Below are 22,852 nucleotides of genomic sequence, written 5' to 3'. Positions count from 1 at the left end.
TTCATACTTCCCACTCTGAGAGCTTCATTGTGTGTTTTCTGAGCCTGGCTTCCTGAGCTAAGAGTATCTCATCCTGAGTGCTGAATGCAGGGAAAGGGTAGAGAAAATGTTGAGGTGTCCCCAGAGGCTAGAACGTGTTACCAGCATAAAGATACTTCCCAAAACACAATCTCAAGCTTTTGCTGGTAGCAGCATGATTTTAGAACATCAAGTCCATATTTATATAGAAGTTCTGTTCGTCCTACTACAGCAAATGAAGTCAAAGATTTGAGTGAGGAAAGATAATAAAGAGGAAAGAAATGCTTAACTGTGCAAAGATAAAAAGGTATCTATAGCCAGCAGAGGGAAAAAACAGACTATGGTTGGAAAGACCATGAAGTTCATGGAGTTCAATCATGCCATCAAGTGCTTCAATTCTATCATGTTACTGTCTTATTGGTGCCAAGCTTGACTTGGATGCTTCCAGTTATAGGAACTCACTTCCTCCTCTACTTCATTATATTGCCTAACTCTGACTTCTAGAATATTCTCCTTTATATTTGGCTGAAACAGAAAGATGTGTGGCATAAATTTTACTTTCTCTTTTACTTCTGCTACTCAAAGGAAGAGGAAGCTGTGGGTGCAGATGTTGCTAAGATAAACTATGACTTCCTCCATGACCAGTTTCTGCAGTTTAGGAAGGGCAGAGCTGAACACGTGTCTGAGTTGTGGAGTTAACCACAGACACTTAAGCAAATCAGAATCCTTTGAAATAAAATCATCAAAAGGCTAAGAAGCATCACAAGGGCTTTTGACTACAACCTAACATTCAGAGAGAGTTGATCAGAGAGAGTTGCTGACACACTAAAAAGTCATTACTTTTCTTTACATTGAAATTTATTTACTTTATTAAAAAGAAATATTTTTGTTGGTCAAGGTTGTTTGTACAAACTTGCAATTTTAATATTTAAAAAGTTGGAAGAGAATGATAATATTAGGTAACGATAATATTACTAATTTTTACTCCATGGATGAGGCAGCATCATGCTACTTCCAACTGATGGTGGCAACCCAAAATGCAGAGTCATGTTGTTAAAATAATACATTCCCAAGATTAGATTGGTTAAATGATAACAAATGTACAGAGGTCATTCTGTTGTGACTGAAGCTCAAGTGATTACTAATATACACATTAATACAACAACGTCTCCTAATAATGGATATAATTCTTATAACTCTAGGAACCTTGCGGTGGGGTAGCCTGGAGAAAAAAAGAGGTAAGGGTGGCAGATCAATTGGTTTCCCTGCTAGTTGATATCAACTATCTCTGCCAAAATATTCTTCTCTAATTGCATAAAGTTATATGCAGCATGGATAAGAATTGTTTACTCTGCCATTCTACCTATTCTAACTCTTTTAAAGAAGAGAAATTTGTTGACATTTCAAAGCCTTGATCTCAAACATTTGAGACGTAAAAATCCCGAGGAGCATATTTTAAAGACAGGAAGAAAAGATGCCGTCCCCAGAGGATCTGACACATGAGGACTGGCATTTGATCCAGAAATCTGTATATTGCATAAACTCCTAGTTGTTCCTGTTGCTGGTGATCTACAGACATTTTTAGGATAATTGACACTGAAAGAAAATATTATGTGTGCCTGAAGTGAGCCTTGATTACCAGCAGGTGGCTCTATAACATCTTAAATCAGGGGCTTTGCAGCTAACTAGCTAGAAAATGAAGGCTCTGAGCCCTTTATTTCCTCTCAATTACCTTTTCAGGGGTTGGAGGTGGCGTGGGAAGGATAAATGGAAGAGGATGCTGGAATGTGATGTGGTAGACGGAAATGAATGGATATTAAAATAAATTTTACAATCATCACACTTGTCAGTGGCTCCTCTCAAAAGTATATAGTAACCACTATTGTTAAAAGAAATTTTCTCAAAGCATACCAGAAAAACTTAATGTCCAATAAATTTAAAAGGCACAGAGGCTCTTAGGGTCTTCCTGAACATCAAGCTTTCAAATCTGGGAGAAGCAATATTATGGCCATTGCTGCCATTCACTCTTGTCTCATTACAGAATTCCAGTTGTGGGCCATAAATACCAAGTGGGTGTGAGATAATATAGACAACACTACTTCCTGCTTAAGCTCTTTTTTCTCTTCTACCCAGTTTCTCAAGGACACACCAGTTGGGTATAATCTGGGAATGGGTCACAGTAACAACGACAAAACAATGGTCTCTGGCTCTAACCCAATCAACAAAATAACTGGATCCCAATCTTCTGTCTTCTGATGTCAGGAATGTGTAAGGTGTATCATGTGTCCACAAGTGTGTACCTCAGTGTCTCCATTTCCTTGGAGGCTCCTGAAGATCCCCAGTTGCTGCAATGATGTCACTCTTCCTGGAGGTAATTGCTGCTGCTGTCGTCATGTCCCAGCACCACCTATGTTGGTTGCATCTCCTTATTCTCCTCTGATCGTTATCATACAGTGTTTTGGCTTGACCTGGGTGAATAAGGTTGGGAATGAATAGGAATAAACTCTACCGGCACGAGGCCATAAAGCAAAGCAGCTTCTACTCCATCCCATCTTTCATTTACTTGGCTCCTCATTTCACCCTTATTCCCCTTCCAGCCACCCCACTCCCCAGACAGAAAAAAAAAATTGTGTGTGACACATCACTGTGGAACTCAAAGCATCATATAACCTCACTCCCCTCTAGGCAATATCCCTAGACCAAATACATGCCTGTGTTCTGATTCTGCTTGGGGTCTGTCCCTTCCCCACCTAGCACACAGCCTGGGAAGTAAGACAGTCCTGAGGCTTAGCTCTGGGGACCAGGGACAGCCCTGGTCCCAATATCATTAAATCAATATGCTTCCTCCAAGGCTTTTTGGGTGCCTTTAATAAAGTAAAATCAGACCAGCTTATCCTACCAACTACACATGCCTGAACGGCAAGCTGTTTTGGTGCTTTATCTGGGATCCTCACTACTCATTTATCATATGAATCCAAACAAAACAAACTACTTGTAAAGTACAGACATTTCAAACAATAATGGAGTCTCCAAATAGAGGGCAAAGGCTGTAGTCAGCTCTTCAGGAATCCAGAAGGGTCTTTACCATTACATGTCACCTATTATTATTGTAAACCTGGTAAGAGCTGTTTATGAATAAAGCATATTAAAGAGCTTGGAAATTTTTTTAATATTTACAAGAGAGGCCACTTCAGGTTTTTGAGAAGGGGAGCAAAATTATTCACATTGTATTTTAGGAAGATGATTATGACAGAATGGGGAATGGTTGGGGAACTAAGAGCGTAACGGAGAAAAAATTTCCAGAAAAGAAATTTGTATATGTATTTACATAAATGAGATTGGTTGTGTTTAATAAAAATGGATGAACAGTTTGATGAGGTGTTCAAGTAACGAAAAATAATTTAAGAGGTAGGGAAGCTACCCACTCAGGCCTTAGAATTACAGGTCCTTGGGGTGAGAAGTGGGGTTGGAAGGCAAGCATCAGAGTTAAGAAAGGCCATGCATTTAGTCTCTGTGTGCCAGGTCTTTGCATTTTTTCTCACTTTTCATAGCTTAGATAATTGGTTTCAGTGATTTATCTGAAAGACATATCACTGGACATTGGAAATTGGACATTTCCCCAAGCATTCTCCATTCTGCCATAGTTACCTTCCTAAAGTACAATGTGAATCATTTTCCTCCCTTTCTCAACAACCTGCAGTGGCCATTTTTGTCAATAGAAAAAAAAGTGCAACTCTTTAATACGCTTTGGTCATAAACAGCCTTTACTAGGTTTACAATAACAGGTAACATGTAATGGGAAGCCCTTGACACAATGATCAAGAGACTTGGAGTCACAGCTATGCAACTCACTAGCCATGAGATCTTGGACAGGGTTATGTAGCCACTAAGCCTCAGTATCCTTTGTAAAATGGGAACAATAAGAGTGCCTAATTCATGGGGCTCATGTGAAGATTAAATGAGAGTAAATGAACTATATTTCCCACTTCTCTCATATGTCACTCTAGTATATTTTCTGTTTCTCACATCTATCATTCATTGTCATAGCTTTGCCTCTGTTTTCCAAGTTACATATGCCTCTCCCATGCCAAAATCCTCCACCCATTTTCCATGGGCAGAAACTTTTCTCAGAATTCAAGACCTGGTTTGAATACTTCATCCTCTAACGGTGCATCCCTTGGCTCTTCCTCCATCAAAATATATACCTCTTTATTATCCTCCACTTGTGTGTCTCTGTTATCCCTTCATTCTGCCTGATATTATGATGCATAATTCACATATCTGACTCTCTTTTCTACTGGATTATATATTACCTAAGGATCATTTCACTTTTCTTCTACTCCTAGGACCTACCAGAATGATTTATACACAAAAAGCACTCCGTTTGCTTGTAATTATTCATTAAAATTTACTTACTTCAAAATTTCAGTCCTCCTGTTAATTGAGTTCTCTTCTTTTGATGTCATAATATAGTATGTATAAAAATATTAACTCTCCAAACTCTAAATATTAATTTTTATTTTAAAAATATTTTTCCCTATACACCTATGGCATCGTAGAAAAATCTCACTGGTAATTTGGTTTCCATGACATAATAGGATTTTAAAAAAGACTATCTTAGAGATTGTTAGCTGAGTTTTTTTAAGCACATTTATTTTATGATTATAAAAGTTATGTAAAAACATTATAAAATCTTGGAAAAGAGAGAAAAGCACTGCGTATCCTACCTATCAAACATGAGCCTGTTCTCTAAGGCCTTGCTACTCACACAGTGTAGTCTGGGCCAGGAGTATCTGCATTGGCTAGAAGCTTGTTGAATATTTAGAATGTCAGGTCCATCTCAAATTGATTTAATCAGAATATGATTGATTTACATATTAATGTCTGAAAAGCACTGCTCTAAGACACTACTTAGAGCCCAGCAGAGCATGACATTTATCAAGAGCTTTAACCAAGCATCTTCCTCCTTCCAATAAATATTAAGTACCTGCTATATGCCAAGTACTGTACTAGACACTGTGTTTTCATTTGCTAGATTTTTCCCAGGACTGACTCAGGAATATATGGAAAAAGTGTTGCCCTCCTTTTGAATTGTTTTCTTGGGCAAATCAAGTAGCTGTAAATTTATAAGCCAATTTCAGAGAGGTGCAAATCATCTCATTCTGAAGTGGTTCTACTTGCTTTCAAGTTCTCACTCAGTGATGTCGCTAAGTGTCTAAAATTTGATGCTTTTTTTCTTTTTTCTTTTTTCTTTTTTGAGATGGAGTCTCGCTCTGTCGCCAAGCTGGAGTGCAGTGGCAGATCTCGGCTCACTGCAACCTCCACTTCCTGGGTTCTGGCGATTCTCCTGCCTCAGCCTCCCGAGTAGCTGGGGCTACAGGCGCGCACCACCACAGCCAGCTAATTTTTGTATTTTTAGTAGTGACGGGGTTTCACCATGTTTGCCAGGATGGTCTGGATATCTTGACCCCGTCATCCGCCATTCTCCGCCTCCCAAAGTGCTGGGATAACAGGCGTGAGCCACCGCGCCCAGCCAAATTTGATGCATTCTAAATATCACTCATTCCTTTGGTTAACAGTTGAAAAATAAGGGGAAAAAAGGCACTAAAATTAACATTTCACAGTAGAGACTAAAGAATACATTGTGTTTGCTTTAGACAGTTTCCATAAAGTTTTATGTTTGGAAATTTTAGGCTGAAGGGGAAGCCCTGAAAGCTGTCACTTCAAAAATAAATCTTAAGATATTACTTCACAGAGTGATTTTTCTAGGAGAGTGGGTGGGAGGAAAAAACCCAAAAACATTGTTGATGCAAACAGCTAGGTGACATATTCCCAATATCCTGTGGTATACTTAAAAACAAAGAATACTATGTTTATACTGAAGTGCCCTGTAAGTATTAGAAGATAAACGAAAAATATAACACACCTTCTTGACATACAAGTGACAATCCCCCAGACCAAACCGAACAAACAAAACAGAAAAACAGGGAATATTATGTAGCAAAGCAGGTTTAAATGAATGTTAAGAATAGCCTGGAAAAGGAAATGTTAATAAGATGTCAAAACGGGCCACTACGCAGCAGGAGTTATGTGTATGGAAAGGTGCTTTGGGGCCCAGGAGATAAGGTGGGGCCATTTGGTGATTAAATGTTAGCTGACCTACAGATCTGTATATGAGCCCTCAATCTTGCCTTAGCTCAGGCAACCGCTTTCTTTTCCCATAAGGTCCTCCTGAGTTACTGAGGACCTGTCTGGCCTGAGTCCCTCCGGAACACTATCATCGAGTATCTGGAACCCTACCATCAAGCCCTCCGGAACCCTACCATCAAGCCCAGAGTGCTTTTCTTGATTTGTCTGTTTGCCAGGATGTCCCTGTGATTTTCATGTGCAAAGTCCTCAGACCAGTAGAGACCTCATAGTTTTCCGTCACGGAAAAGTACCATTTGAAGGAGTAGGGAACACTGCAGAAAGCAGGGAAATGGGTTTGTATGCCTACGAGCCTCCATACTAGCGAGACTCGTTCCAAAATGGGATTTCCAATAGTGCCACCACATTCAGCTCCCTGAATGCTTCCAGACTTTCATTTCATCTACTAAAGGGAATTATATCAGCAACCCTCCCTGCCTGGTGGGGTACTGTGAAGAGCAAATGGGACAAGGAATTTGAAAAAAAGGTTCTAAACAACAGGACAATACAAAGATGTTTCATTATTGCCTCCTCTGTAAAACGGTAATAACTGCACGGGACTACTGCCTAGTAATGTGTAGGTGAAGCTTAATTATGTAATGCCTGAAACACAAACCATCCTAGATGTTGTCATCCAAATATGAGATACAACACCTTTCTGGGCCTCTTACCTATCATATTTCTGCTGCTTCTGTGGTTTACAGAAAACGTAACCCTTTCCGTGTGTGAACATCTGAGTGCTGACTGTGTGAGGGGCTGGAGGAAAGAGGTCCTATCTGAGGACCGACTGGCCGAAGCCTGCAAGTTTCCACGAATGCAGCCGCTGCCGCGGGTTCTGCGTACACACACACACAGGAAGGCAGGAGTAACGAAGGGAGGAGACTGGGGAGCAGGGGAGGCGTGGGAGCGGGACAGAGGGGCAGCCCGGAGGGCGCTGGCCAATCGGAGCGCGCTCCGCCAGCGGCCAATCACGGGCCGCCTAGCCCGGCAAATCTGCCCGGCAGTGCGGGGAGGGGCTGCCGGGAGTCGGGGTGCCGCCGGCTGCACTTCTGTGTGTCTTTCAGGAAGCCACAGGGCAGGGGGCGTCTGTGCAGAGAAGCGGGGGAGTGAGTAGCAGGCAGGCCCAGCTTGTGTACCAGCCCAGTGACACATATAGAAACATAAATCAGGTTAGAGCCGGCGCGCCCGGGCGCCACATGTGTATGGACCGGCAGGCATGTCTGTACACTGGGTGGGCACCTGTCTTGTGAGTGGCTCCGGGTGTGGCTACTCCTCGGACTTTCCGTTTCTGTAAGATTTATCTGTAGGGGCCTACCTTCCCCCATCTCCAGAGGGGAACGTAAGAAGTTTAACGGAGCTGGGACTGAGCAGATTAAGGGAGTGGAGCAGAGGCTGGGCCGGGGAGAGTGGGGACTGCGGGTGCTAGTGGGTAGGGATCCATCTGTTTGCCCCGTCTCCCAGCCAGAAAGGCATTTTGGAAAGGCTGGCGTGGCAAGCGTCGCCCTGAAACGTCCACAGAGCCGGAGAAGTGATGATCACTGAGTGAGTGGCACTGGGCTGAGACTGGCCAGTTTGTTAACAACAGGGATGCTAGCAGTTAGGAAGGCTAGGAGGAAACTCAGAATGGGGACCATCTGCTCTCCCAACCCCAGCGGGACAAAGACATCATCGGAGGTCTGCAATGCCGACTGGATGGCCTCGCTCCCCCCTCACCTCCACAACCTCCCCCTTTCCAATCTGGCAATCCCAGGTATTCGTCTATTCCTACTTGTTCCCACTGTGTTTAATTCTGCCATTTTAGTGTTGTTAAGGGGTTGGGTTGCTTTTCTATTGTGCTGAGAAATTAATTGTCAGTGACCCCTTTTTATTTTCGAACCAAAAACTTAACACTGAAGCAACTGCTTTGAAGAGATTTCAGTACACTGCATCATTGGTAAAAGGACTCATGAAAACGGAAGCATCGTTGTTTTTGCTTGTGGGTTTTTTATTTGTTTGTTTGTTTGTTTTGCTTATATTTGCTAGCCCCAATCTAAGAATATTATCCTTCTTACTGTTGTTATGTGTATGTGAGGGGTGCATTGACTTAAATCACTTGAAGGGGAAATCAAAGGTAATGAATTAAAAGTGACAAATAATTTAGATCTGGATCAAAATTAAAACTGAAAAATATTTTATTTCTCATTTATCTGACCTTGTGTATTGGAAAAACAAAAAATGGATAAGCATTAGAGAATAGGTTCAGAATCAGAACTGAGTATAAAGACACATTTTTTGTTGTTAGAAAAGCCAGAATAGAGAATGCAAACTCTCATCACAGGCAGTCATTAGGTGTGAGGAGGTGGTGGTGTTTGAAGCTTTGTCTCTCTATGTATGTATGTATACAGGTGTCTGCCTGACTGATTTAGAACTGCAGCCTTGAAAAGCATTTCTGCTCCAGCCACTGTCTCTCTGCTGGAGGTTTTATGCCTTGACTTCATTTGTTAAGTGTGTCCTCTTCCTTCCACTCAGAAGGTGGTTATTGTATGGTTCTAGGGAAGGATATTTGGACAGTGAGTTTGGCCTGGTGTGCTGAGCAGGTCCTACAATGGGGATACTGGAAAGCACTCCTAGAAGCAGGGGATGGACTACTGCCCATCCTTTCTTTCACTCAGAGACATAACAATTGAAGTTTACCATAGACTACCAGACAAACTCCCAAGCATTCCCTAGACCCGTCTGGGCTTTTTTGAGGTTTGGTTGGTTTTTTTGTTTGTTTTTGGTGGCTGAAAATATGACCACATGCAACTCCCGATCTTTGCTTTCTGTGCACAAGGAAGAGCAGTGCTGGCTTCAGATGCAGGCTTTTCTTTACTCACCTCATCTTTTGGGTGTCTTCCAGGTTGATTGTCCTCATGGGCCCCGGTTGCTTTTGAGCAAGGAGAGGGCTGCGAAATTTCTTTATAGTTATGATCACGTATGTTTTATCAGCCATTGACTACAGCTCCTTGGGAAATGCCAGATGGGCATGCTTCAGAACAGGTCTTTTCCATGTTTAATTGGCGCCTGTGGAGTTGTCACTGAAATGATGCATGGGCCACTTTTAACATTAGTCATTTGCCTTCAGGCCTTCTGATGGAATTATTTTGTTGAGTGATACGGCAGGTAGTATGTGTTTGCAAACAGAATGGCATCTTAGGCAGGCCCTAAATGGCTGTGTCATTCAGGGCATGTCCGGGGTAGGTTGGGGCTTCCTCCTTCCTTGTACTTTGGATGGCTCAAACCACAACACCAGCTCTGCTAGTGGGTTGGCTGTGTACTCTGACCCCATGACTGTAGAAAGGAGCTGGGCATTTGTTCTGTGATCCATAGGATAGCTCACAGTTACTAGAATTGCTGGGGTAGCGGGGGAGCAAATAGCTGGGACCTGCTGTTGAAACTGGAAATTGTATAATTAGCCACCATGGAGATCACGTGAATTCTTTCACCCTGCTTTGTGCAGTCCGGTCCTGCTAAGCAAAAAGAAAAAAAAATGGCTTTGATTCCTCAAAAGATGCTGAATTCACTACTGTGAAGTGCCGTTTCCTCAGCAGTGGAAGGGACATTAAGTGTATGTATGTGTAGGCCCAAGAAAAGAAAATAACATTAAATGCTAGCCGTTCATGGACTTCCCCCTACTAGTTCTCTTTCCTCTACCTCGAGCTTCATACTCACCAGATAAAGGCTAGCAGTCAAGTTCTACCAATCCTTGCTGAGAAATCCCGAAATATAGAAGGCATTTGGGAAATGGGGGCCATGATCGTCCCCCATTTCCTCTTTAACTCTTCCCTCTTATCATCATCTGCATCATAATAGCTATTATGTACTGAGCACTACCATGCAGCACCCATTGGCATACAATACCTCCAGTCCTCCTAACTTCATGAAGTAGGTATTAACATCCTCAGTTTAGAATTAAGGAAATTATTGTTCAAAGAGGTTAAGTGATTTTCTCAAGATCACACAAATAGGAAGTGGTAGAAGTTGTATTTAAACCCCTATGTAGCTGCAAAACTGAGGTACTGTCTCTGTGCCCCTGAGGGGTCCTTGGGAATGGCAGAGCAGTGGGTGTAGTCTCTAACTAAAAGCCAGTTTCTTCAGACCATCCTGTGCAGTGAATGAAAGAATTTTTAAAAGCGAGTGGTATTTATCTAAGGGATTATCACTTTGAATATATAGGTAGATAAATACATATTATATGTACCTATCCACATGTACATGTATACATATTATATATACATATGCCTGTTTAGCATTGGAACCCAGTAAGTTTTAAATTCAATTTTAGTGCTTCAACCTGGTGTGTGTGGGTGTGTGCACACCCACATGCCCAATCTGGGGTGTCTATAGGACTGGGTCAGATCTATCAGGATGGCGATGGGGCAGGGGGACGTGGGAAAGGGCAGGGAAAAGACAAGCCCTCTGGCAATAATAGCAGGACTGAGATGGAGTAAACTGTGTCACATTTGAGTGCACCTGCTGCCTTTGCCTAAGTCATGATGGGAGAGAACATGTGTGAATGTGCACCTCTCAACAGAGCCTTGATGTATTATTTTACTTCCGCAACTGTTAAGAACACCTGTTAATGGCCACTACCACCAAACATACTAAAATATCTTGGAGAAGAACCTCAAAATAATTCTTATTGCTAACTGTATAGAATCATTTGATGTCTGAAGGATAAAGGATCCAGACATCATAAAGGACAGATTTTTAAATTAAAGCTTTAAACTCTACAAACATTTTCACTGATGTTTGTGAAAGCATGATGTTCTCTGTGGACAAATGGACTAATGGGAAGACATTTCTCTATAATGTATACTGCTTTTCAATGAATTTTTTTTTTCTCTGTACATTTTAATGCTGTCCCATTTTTTAAAAAAACACTTTCTTTCTTATTAAAGGTAAACTGCTTGGTTTACATTTTGGGAAGGTTCTATTGGGAAGAGCCTCAAACTTAAGGATTGCAAAATTTATCGTTGATTCTTGCTGTGTAATATTGAATAAGTATCTAAATTTCTCAGAATATAGTTTCTTTATTTGTAATTAAGATATTGGGTTAAATGAAATATAGAGTCCTTTCCAGATTAAAAATTATGTGACTAATTTGAGTTTTGTTTTGTTTTGTTTTGTTTTATTTTGTTCCCTGTTCTTTGTCCAATGTAGAAAGAGCTGGAAGGAATGACTGGGTCATTTTAGGTCTAAAGGCTATTTCTTTTATGCCTCTTCAAAACAAGAAAATGTACAAACAAGGTTTCACAATTGCCAGAATGCAGCAGGGTCTATTCACTTTAGCCTCTTAAAGGGGGCTGTAGATTACTTGATGTAAATGAACTTTTACCTCACCAGACCCTAACTGCACTTTAAGAAACCTCCATAGATATCTATCTATCTATCTATCTATCTATCTATCTATCTATCTATCTATCTCTACCTTCATCATACATAGTTTTTTTAAAAAGAACTAATTAGAATAAATTTTACACCAGAGATATAAATAACATGTTACAGAGGCACACAGAATGGAAAGATTAATTCCACCTTCTGAGATTAGGAACTACCTTGTTGAGAAAATAGCATTTGATCTATAATGTGAGGAATGGTCAGGACTTCAAGGGATATGGGTTGAGGGTTAGGGTTGGGAAGGAGACTTTCCAGGTGGATGGGGGTGTATGGGGGTAAATGGGGGTATATGAGGGAAATGGCTAGAGGACACCCTCTCTGGTCCCTCCATATCCCTGTTATAGTTTCTTTGTCATAGTACTTCTCAACACATTGTTATTTTTAAGTGTATGTTTTTCCCATGTGAACAACTTGCTGACAGAAAATATCTTATTTAACTTTATAATCCTAAATCCCAGTAGAAGGTAACAGAGCAGCCCATTGGTAACAGTTGAGTGAATAATTGAAAGTATGGAAAGTATGGAGTAAGAATGCTAGAAACATGGTTTGCAGCCACCATTGTTTTTCATTGTGATGGGAGCTAGAGATTGGTTAAGTTCAGCTTTCACAAATAACCACATGAAACCATATGAAGATTTTCCAATCCATTTCTTGTTATTGCACGTAATATTCCTGAAGATTAGGCTTGATAAGGCTCATCACTAAGCCCCATTAGAAATGAAAATTTTAAGGCTGAAATGGTCACAAGAGTCAGAAGAAGAGGCCTTGTGTAACTTCTGTTCTAGGAGCAATTCTTTCACCCAACATCCCTCCTGCCTTCCTTCTTCCCTTGTCAGATTAGAGCTTTTCATCTTTGCTGCCTGGCTGCTGCCTCTCCCAGATCTCATTTCTTGCTCCCCTCTTTGCTTTCTTTCCACTGATCTGACCTGGTCCCCGGTCTTCCCTTGCCAGGATCAACCCTTCCACAGGTGCTGCTCACTGCTCTCCGATTCCCAGACGATTCTCTGTTCTCATGTTGCTAGTGATCATTCCCTTCTCTTCTTTTCTGCCTTTCTGGAATCCTGTCCTTTTCCTAGCAGTTTTGCCCTTGAGCACTTGGTGATTTCTATAGGTCTTCCTCCTGTGGCCCCACACCCTCTTCCCACATGTGTGACATGGAGACAAAATCCCTGAGTGGAGCAGGATGGAGTCATTACTCAGATATTGCTTCTGAAAGTTGAACCAGATCTGGCATATCCGAAGGAGATTTGGGGACCACCCCAAAAGGGCACAAAATAAATTGTGTAACAAGAAGTTTTGTTTGGCTCTACTCTGAGGATAGCATGAACCATGAGTTGGCCTAAAACAAATCCATTCTTCTACAGGATTTGAGGTTGTGGGAAACCAGGGACCAAGCTGAATCTACCAAGGCTGACTCAATCATGAAAAAAAAAAAAATCATAGGAGACCAAAATGGTCTCTTAAATGAGGATAGTTTATTTTTGTTTTGTTTTGCTTTTCCCGCCTCTGGGTGGCCACAGTGAAAAATAAAAAGATGCTATGGCTGTGGTGGTTTCATTAGTAGGTTTCACTCCTAAAAAAGCTCATCATTTCTCTAGCCCTCTGTCCTCCCGCAAATCACAAAAGCCACAAAAATTTCCAGAATCACACATGTCTATAAAAAGAAAGATCATGGATTGGTTAAGAGTATGAATGCTACAGCCAGACTATGTGGATTTAAATACAGACTCTGCCCTTTACAAGCCCTGTGACTTTGGACAAATTACTTAACCTCTCTGTGCTTCAGTGTCCTTCTCTGTAACACAGAGGTAATCTATGCACCACCTCATTTTCTTAGTGTGAGAAATAAATTCATTCATATAGTATGCTTTCTGTCACAAAATAAGCACTATATAATAATAACAATTGTTACTATGTATCTTTTTTAAAAAAAATCAATCAGAACATTCATTTATTGAAAGCCTGTGCCTGGAATGGACAACAAAAAAGAGGTGTAAAATGCAGTTCATACCCTCAGGTAATTTACAATCTAGTTACAGAGCTGACTGTCCAATTAAACTGTCTCTGACTCAGTGTTCTTTGTCTGATCAGATTAGGGTAACTTGAATGGTTGCCCTGCAAAGGAAGCTTTAAAGTTAAGGGAAGGATATACAGAGGGTTGCTCAGGCTGTGAGTGCCAAGGATGTCTTAGATGCAATATGGGGTGGCTGATCAAGATGCCAGAAAACTTTCTTTAGTTATTTACTCTGTCCTGTCCCATCCCAAATTCAGCTGTCAGACTTTGTCATCCCCAGACATCCAGAGCCTTTGGGAAAAACTCAGCCCTCTGTGACAGAAGCATGTTGTTTAGCTTTTTTTCTGCTCTCCTCGTTTCCTCATCACTTGCCTTCCTAACCCAGTCATTTTGTTCCTAGCTCGAGAGTGGGAATGTTACAAAATGCTTTTCTTTGAACAAATCCTTATACATATTTTATAATTCCTTCCCCCAGCTATTGGAATAATAGCTTCATCATCCCTCCAAACACATACATCACTTATACATGCAACACACATACACCACCCATTACCCAACACACACACATGCACAGATACTTAGCTGTGATGTTAGCCTCAGCCTCAACCTCCACTGGGCCCAAATCTCAATACCTGCTATCGTTCACCCGTCATAAATATCTTGCAAAACACACCCACTGACACTTCAGACCCTTGGAGCGTGCTGCTTCCACCTGCAAGCTCCTCTCTCAGACATGTTTCTGAAGCTGAGGAGTTGGTTTCTAACATGTGATCTGACCTGACCTCCGCTAGGTTGACAGGTAGCTTCTACATTTCTCTCCTGCCTCTAGGAACTTAGGAGCACAGGCACACTAAAGGTAATGCTAGTGAAGTGCTTTAGCGTCCTGCAACTTTGGGGAAATCGCACACCACTTTGCCAATGCTGACTAACCCCAGTTAGAGTTTCAAACTAGGCCTGCAGAGGAGGGATTATTTGTAGACATTGTAATAGGTGGGTGTGTTTGTGTGTGTGAAAAGAATTTGAACACGCATCAAGAACCAAATTTAGGTGGAGGAGATCTGTGGCTAAATTTGTTTTAGTATTTACATTTGTGGTTAAGCAGGAGTCTTCCACCTCTCTTGTGTTGTGAAACATCGACAGGAATTTGGATTATATTACTGAACACTGTGAGGATCAAAGTACATGGGAGGATTGTATTAGTAGGTCTCTAGGTAACTTCAGGATAAAACAGGTTGAGCTACAGAGGTCTGCATTGCTCTAAGGGGGATATCTAGGTTATATGATCTATGAAACACAGGCAGTCTTCTGTGGATTCATTGTCTACTAAGCAGCTAAAATTTTCTAAGAAAATAACAGGTTGGGGTTTTTTTTGTTAATGTCCAATTACTCTAGAACTGTCAGCTGTAAAGTATCATTTCTTCTTAGAGAATATTCTATCAGTATTTTTATTTCTGTTCAGACCTGTCAAGATGAAAATAAAGGAAAAAATAGTACCCATTTGTGTGCTATAATGCAAATGTCTTGGAGTGCGGCAGCAGTGTGCAGTAATGGTGGAACTGAAAAATTCCTAGGCCCTGTCAGACTGAGATGAATATTTTAGGAACATGTATGATTTGAAGGCTTATATATGAAAAGCATTATTTTTAAAGTGCAATTGAAACCAGATACACCCCTCCCTAAATAAATGCCAAACAAAGAAAGGTGTAAACAGTTCTCGTCCACCCTCCCCAGGTTTGAGTGTAGGTGATCATCTTGGCAGTAGGTGTCCATATGGATCCTCACAAGAATTATATGAGTGTGTTGTGTTAATTTGGCTAAAAATATACATCAGTGCCTGCTTACTCCTTTTGCTTCTTTTGGTTCTCATTGCCTATATTTAAAAAATTGTATTCATTTAAAGGGAAATCATTAACTCAAAAGGTATTTACTGAATGCCCTTTTGTGCCAAGTACTGTGTTAAATCAGGTGATCACGCAGATCAGCAAGATTCTTCTCCCTGCTCTTCATGAAAATATGACCTTAGAAGAAAGCCAAAATTCAAACATGATAGAGAAAATGCATGGGGTCTGTAACACTCAGAAAACCAATACCCAATTCTGTTACTGGTAGTAGGAGAAAAGCTTGGTTGGTTGGACTTCCAAGAGCACCCTTGGGTTGAAATATAAATAGTGAGGAGTAGAAAGCCAGATGTCACAGTGCAGAGGGGACTAAGGAGTCAGACAGCATGGTGACCTTAAGCAAAGCCAACCAGTCTGGTGTGGTTAGAGCACGGATTTTATTTAAAGAAAGGAATAGATGTGAGGCTGGAAAAGTAGGCAAGAACTAGATCCTAATGAGCCTTATATGCCCATGCCAAGATTGAATGTCATCCTGATGGCAAAAAGCAGCCATTGAAAGAGTTAGTCAGAAATGGGTGGAAAGCCCCCCCTAAAATAACTGCATAAGAGTGAAGTGAAACAAAATGATCCAGCAGTTATTATGGATACTGTGGGTTAAGATGAGAAACTCATTGTTTCTTTTACTCTATTCAACATGTATGTTAATTTTCTTCCACATACTGGACTCTCTCCTAGGCACTGGTGATTCAGTGATGATCAATACAGACATGGTCCTTGCCTTCAGAGAGCTGACAGTCTAGTTGGAGAAATGGACATTTAATCAAGCAGTTATAACACAATATGCTATGTAGGATGACTGGAGAGGTATACATTACTGCTGGAAGAAGCGTATAGCAAGGGCATCTTAACAAGACTAGGGAGGCCCCCTGGAGGAAATTATGAATAAACTAAACTCTGAAAAATACACAGAAATTAGCCCTCAGGATAAGACAGACAGAGTAAGGATGCTCTAGAAGGGGAAATCAAACAGGTGAGAATCTTGAAGAGAGGGAATGGCGCATTTAACAAACCAAAATAGTTTATTATGGTTGTACTGTGGGTTACAAGGAGGAGAATGTCAGGGAGTAAAGTGGCAACATACTTAGAGGTCTTAAAAGCCATGTTAGGCCGGGCGCAGTGGCTCACGCCTGTAATCCCAGAAATTTGGGAGGCCAAGGCAGGCAGATCACAAGGTAAGGAGATCGAGACCAGCCTGGCCAACATGGTGAAACTCCATCTCTACTAAAAATACAAAAATTAGCTGGGCGTGGTGGCATGTGCCTGTAGTACCAGCTACTCGGGAGGCTGAGACAGGAGAATCACTTGAACCCGGAAGGCAGAGGTTGCAATGAGCCGAGATCGCGCCATTGCACTCCAGCTTGGTGACAGAGTGAGACTCCGTCTCAAAAAAAAAAAAAAAGGCCATGTTAAAGTTATCTAACTTCAGGCTGGGTACAGTGTCTCATGCCTGTAATACCTGCACTTTAGAAAGCCGAGGCTGGTGGATGACTTGAGGTCAGGAGTTTGAGACTAGCCTGGCCAACATGGTGAAATCCCGTCTCTACTAAAAATACAAATATTAGCCAGGCATGGTGGTGGGCGCCTGTAATCCCAGCTACCTGGGAGACTGAGGCAGGAGAATCACTTGAACCCAGGAGGTGGAGGTTGCAGAGAGCCGAGATCGTGCCACTGTGCTCCAGCCTGGGCGACAGAGCAAGACTCCATCTTTAAAAAAAAAAAAAAAGAGTTAACTAATTTTACTTGAACAGGAGTGGGAAGGGTTTTAAGCATTTTAAGCATGCAAATCACAAGGTCCACTTTGTGTTTTAGAACGATCACTCTCGCTGCAGCACAAAATATATGAGAACCAGGAAGTACTGTAACCAAGGGGACCAATTAGGTTGCTGAGGTCATCCAAGCGGGAGGTGACCCTGACTTGAGGAGGAGGGTGACAACATGGACAAAGAAAAAGAGAACAGACTTAGGAGCTATTTAGGAGGAAGTGTCAGCAGGACTTGGCAATTAATTGGAGGGCAAAAGAGAAGGTGCAGTGGGCTTGGGTGAGAGGAAGTTGGTGGCATTCCCAGGAATATGGATAAAAGAGAAGGAGCAGGTTTAGAGGTGGTGGAAGGAAGCAAGTGCTTAGTCTGGAGCAGGCTGAATTTGACGCACCTGTGGGACATTTCAGAATTGGGAGAAGGGCACAGGTGGCACACAGTGGAGATGGTTTCAGAGCTAAATCTTCACATTTCACAATTTGCCCAATCTTCTATCCTCACCCACAGCTACTATTATATCCAATATCAGATGGTTTCCATTTAAAGCTGATACCTCATTTTTTAGATTATGTCTTTTAGATTTGAACTAAGATTGTACTTCTTTTAGAAAATTTGTCGAGTTTCTAGTCCCAGAGAGGTGCCCCTTCGTGTTCGTCTAGTGTCCACTGTTCTGCCTATTCTGTATGAATTGTCTCTTGGCAGGTTGGGCACGAGCGTAGGAGTTAGCTTCTGTATACTATACCATAAACCAACTGTGAAATGGAAACTTTTAGTTGCCACAATCATCAAACACGATTTATTTCATACATGGACATCTCGGGTTGCACCAATAGACTCAATAAAAGCAGGAGAATTTTACAGTAGAATAGTTCATTTAATGTAACTTTTTCTCCTAGCCTAAACATTTTTCTGGCTTTTCCTAAAGCTTATTATTGTTCTTTCTTCTGTGCTTCCAAAGAGGTTTTTAAAGCAAATATGGTTATCTCAGAGCTGAGAAGGCTTATTAGGGAATGACCAAGTGCCCCTTGCAAGGGGTTACTTCATACAAAGGTGATGCCATCTATTTGGAGACAGAGCAGGTTGCACGGTAGCAGAATAGAAGGATTTCTTGTGAATGGATTATCTACAGTATCTTATTTGGAGTAGGGATTGGGGTCTATTGGACAATGGAAGAAGAGAAAATCTTTCAAAAGAGAATAGGTACCCCTCCCTGTGTAGAGAGCTTTAAAATGCACCCCCACCCCCGACATGGGATTAAAAATCCTTTGACTCACATAAATCATAGGACGTTGGAGCTAACTTGGAGAGTACCTTGGGCAATGGAATGCTCATTGTGCCTTGCGGAGCAGGGAAGGTTTGGTACCCCTTTGGTGCCCCTCTGGCCACCTCAGGGCAAGGGGTGGAGACTGTTGGGGAGAAACTTCAACTAGAGAAGGTCTGGTTGCACTTGTTTTACACATAGATACTTCATTTGAAAGTATTGCAGGTCTAAAAAGTGCCCTGTAAACCTCTGATTTACTTCAGTTATCTCTGAGCTCATCCAGCCAGTTGCAGGGATAGACCAAGACTGACTCTTTTAATTCCCAGGCTGTCTCTTCGGAGACAGTGAGATGCCCCTCGGCTTCTCAGCACATAAAAAAGAATAAGTTGATCAACATCCTCTGCTTCCAAGTATTCTGCCTTAAACATTTGCTTTGTTGCATTGTGGATAATTATGAATTTAATAGGCGACTGATTAAAAATTAAATGGGCCACATGGCTCTCTGATTTTGCAGGCAGTTTGATGGTTATTATGAATACTCTCCCACATGCCTCATGGAAAATAAACAAGTATGATAGGTTGAGAAGAATGTTTAAAGGTGTTATCTTTGGTTCAAGGGACTACGAAATGGCCCCCCTCATCTGGAATCTTGGATTCATAATAACTAATTTTGTATACCCTAAAGATGCCTCAGCCTTTCTCCACTTGTTAATGTGGAGTGAAGTTCTCTACAAATGTCGCATTTTTCTCAAGGACCTAATTCAGAAGTGTGAGATTGGTGACTCCACAGAGATATTATTAGAATATGATTTATGCAGGCATAAGTTGCAGGAAATCTACTCTCTGGTACCTTTCTTTTAAAATTATTCAATGTAATATTTTATTATAGTTGTTCCTTTGGTCATCCTTTCTGGTTAATTTTGTCCTCTATGTTTTCTGACACATTCCTCTTCATTGACCCAGATAACTCAAGCTAGAAGGACAAAGGGAGATAAATGGAGCTAGGTGTAAACAGGTACAAGGGGTGAAAAGGAGCAGAGAGGGAACTCTACCTGTTTAATGTTGGATGGACCAAATAGAAGTTTGGGAAAGGATCAGAAGACCTAGGCCTACCAGCTTTAGGCAACTCTCTTAGCATCCGTTTATTCAGGTATTCGTGCTTGTGTTTATTCTGTATAGATGCGTGCAGTACCTACTAAATTCCAGAAACTAAGTATGGAGACATAAGCATGAATTAGATATGATCCTGCCCTCAAAGGCTTACACTTAGGTGGCAGAGACAGATGTGGAGATAAATAGCACTCAATGTCCTAAGTTCATCAAATATCAACTCACTGCCATGGAAACACAGAGGAAAGAGCAGGTCAGTCTCCTTGATGGGGTCAGGTGAGCTCACAGACTAATGATGGTAATTAAAATGGAAAGGCAAGGGATGATAAGATTGTCCCCAAGGACTCTAATGGTTTTTTGTTTTCTTAGACAAATCTTTTGCTACATTCAATAACCATAAGGTATACTTCTCATATGTATTAATAACTTTGTAAATTAATATATTCTTAGCTTAGGCCTCAGATATTTTAACATGCAAAATTATTATCTGTTCATATTAAATTTATTGTAATATTTGTATAGATTGAATACCTGAGTCGGAATACAAGATGTTTTTCTATGAAAGCCACCCTAAACATCTTCAGCATTTAAGAACACATGTTCATTGTAGTGTCTGTTCTTTATGGGTTTTTTCTTTTTCTTTTTCTTTTTCTTTTTTTTTTTTTGGAGACAGTGTGTTGCTCTGTCACCCAGGTTGGAGTACAGTGGCATGATCATGGCTCACTGAAGCTTCGACCTCCTGGCTCAAACAGTTCTCCATCTCAGCCTCCTGAGTAGCTGAGACTACAGGCACGTGCCATAACACCTGGCTAATTTTTTTTTTTTTTTTTCTAGTAGAGACCAGGTCAGGCTGGTCTCAAACTCCTGAGCTCAAGGGATCCTCTCACATTGGCCTCCCAAAGTGCTGGGATTACAGGCATGAGCCACTCTGCCCAGCCTCTTCTTACATCTTTTATCTTCTCTCTCTCTTTGTTATTCACACAGGAGGCACTATGAAAAAGTAGTTCAGAGTATAGGTTGTAGGCTCAAATCCTAGCTACTATTAATAGTTGCATGATCTTTATTTAGTAAAAAGGTTTACCCCTCTGTCTCTTAGTTTTTTCATCTGTAAAATTGAGATAATTATAATATCCACTTCACAAGTGCAAAGTTAGAGGAAGCACAAACCAGAAGACCACCCTCACTCTGACACCAGTTACAGGTTTGGGAGCCTTAAGAGCAGCCTTATGTTTGATCATTTGCTAGGAAGATTGACAGAACTCATTGAAAGTTGTTATAGTTACTGTTTATTGCTATGAAAGGCTACAGATCAAAATCAGCTAAAGGAAGAGGTGCATGGGGCAAAGGTCAGGATATTTCCAAATGTGGAGCTTCCAGTTGTCCTCTCCCCATGGACAGTGTTTCTTTCCTTGTATTGATGTGTGACAGTACCACACAAAGGACTGCTAACCAGGGAAGCTCACCTGAGCTTTGGTGTCCAGAATCTCTTCTGGGCTTCCACATGGCTGACATAAGTATCCAGCCCCTTCAGAGGTTAAGCCCATACCTATGTGACTCAAATCCTGCACCATAACTCACATCCTTAGACTTTCCCTTATGGCCCAAAGCTCTCAGGTAAATAAAGATACTTTGATCAGATAGGACATTCCAAGGGCTTAAGCAATTGCCTGCTGAGGACTGAGGGCAAAGACCATACCTCTCTTTGGGTAAGGTTTAAATTTTTTGCTACACAACAAAGTTACTTAAGAATTAAATAAGATAATATATACAATGTGATTACATTATTACCTAGTATGAAATAAATGTTTTATATATATACACAGCTATGATTATTAAACATCCTTTTGATTACCTAATATGTACCTAATATCATAATAGCTACTGTAGGAAATTTTGAAAAAATGAACAAGATGTAGTTCATAGATCTTATCAGAGATATACAAGAGTTCAGACAAAAGCAGAATGAGGTGAGTACCTTGATAAAGAAACAAGCAAACTGTGCTGGGACCTGGAAGCGGAAAGGTTACTTCTAGATGGGGTTAAGGAACCGCCTCAGGAGAAGAGCACCTGTGAGCTTGGCTGTGAGAGACAGGTAGGATTTCAACATGAAGAGGGAAGGACGTTCCAGAGACAGGGAAGCAAGTGCCCAAAATTAGAGATGAGAAAACAACGGCACCTTCAGGAAGCAGAGAAGGGCTGCCATGGTCACCTGTGGAAGTGACAGGAGAAGGAAATGGAAAAGGTAAGGAAAGACAGACAAGCCAGTTGGAGAGAGATTTTCGACATTGTGCTAAGCACTTTATGCTTCGTGTTGTAGACTATAGGGAACCAGTGACAATTTTGGGCTTGAAGAAAACCGTGAAAGAAAATGCACTGTCCCTGTTATAATTCCAGTCTTTGAACACCCTCCCTTCCAATAACCCACCTTCACTTTGCCTGTCCAGTTACAATTCAGCTGAGGTATGACCTCTGTAAACATTTCCATTACAGGACGTGGTATACCCCATTGAGACTGTTTATCTCTGCTGTATACAGCTGTTTTGTCGTTTATGTATACTTGCTGTCTTGGTCAGAATGAGCACCTTATGATAAAAGTGGAGGGAAAGAAGGAGGAGGGGAGAGACATGGAATCTTGAAATATATCTACAAAGAATTTAAGCATAAAAAACAGATATTTTAAAAATCTATATTTCTAGTTAAGGAGAAACTAGGATAGGCAGGAAGCAAGTAGTAATGCCTAAGGTAAGACAAAATCTTATAACTGCATTGCAGTCTTCCAAGATGCCTCAAGGCTTTAAGAATAAGAACAAGTATAATAATAATAACAGAAACAGAAGAAGAATAGCTTGCTTATTTAACATTTATAGAGCACTTCCTAGGAGACCAATATTGCTCTGTTTGATTTATATAAAGCCAATTAATTCTTATAACAAATTAATGATGTAGATACTCCTACTATCCCCATTTTACAGATGAAGAAATTTAGTCACAGAGAGGTTAAGCAGATTGCCCCCCAAAATCCTGATAACAATACCAGAATTGTAAAAAATTAGGTCATGCCCAATTCATTAAATTGCATTTGAATAAAAGACACTCATAGAGTTGAAGACTGACCCAGTGTTGGGTTGTAACTTTAGTTTCTTTTGTTGGTTGTAATAAAGGGTAATTTTCTTTTCATCTGAGGCCATTT

The 22,852-nt window shown here is 41.0% G+C and overlaps 1 protein-coding gene across 2 annotated transcripts in view; it reads left to right on the top strand.

The window, feature by feature from the left end:
- Positions 1 to 7,222: 7,222 nt before the first annotated feature.
- PLCXD2 (phosphatidylinositol specific phospholipase C X domain containing 2) overlaps positions 7,223 to 22,852 on the top strand; it is a 52,588-nt gene continuing 36,958 nt past the window's right edge. For both annotated transcript variants that reach the window (XM_045385417.2, XM_005548191.4), the window contains exon 1: positions 7,223 to 7,954. In XM_045385417.2, coding sequence (XP_045241352.1) covers positions 7,792 to 7,954 — 163 coding nt within the window. In that variant the 5' untranslated portion in view covers positions 7,223 to 7,791. The remainder of the gene's footprint in view (positions 7,955 to 22,852) is intronic.

This window comes from Macaca fascicularis, chromosome 2 (assembly GCF_037993035.2).
Source record: "Macaca fascicularis isolate 582-1 chromosome 2, T2T-MFA8v1.1".
NCBI classification, from domain to species: Eukaryota; Metazoa; Chordata; class Mammalia; order Primates; family Cercopithecidae; genus Macaca; species Macaca fascicularis.
This window is presented reverse-complemented; position numbering and strand designations above follow the sequence as displayed.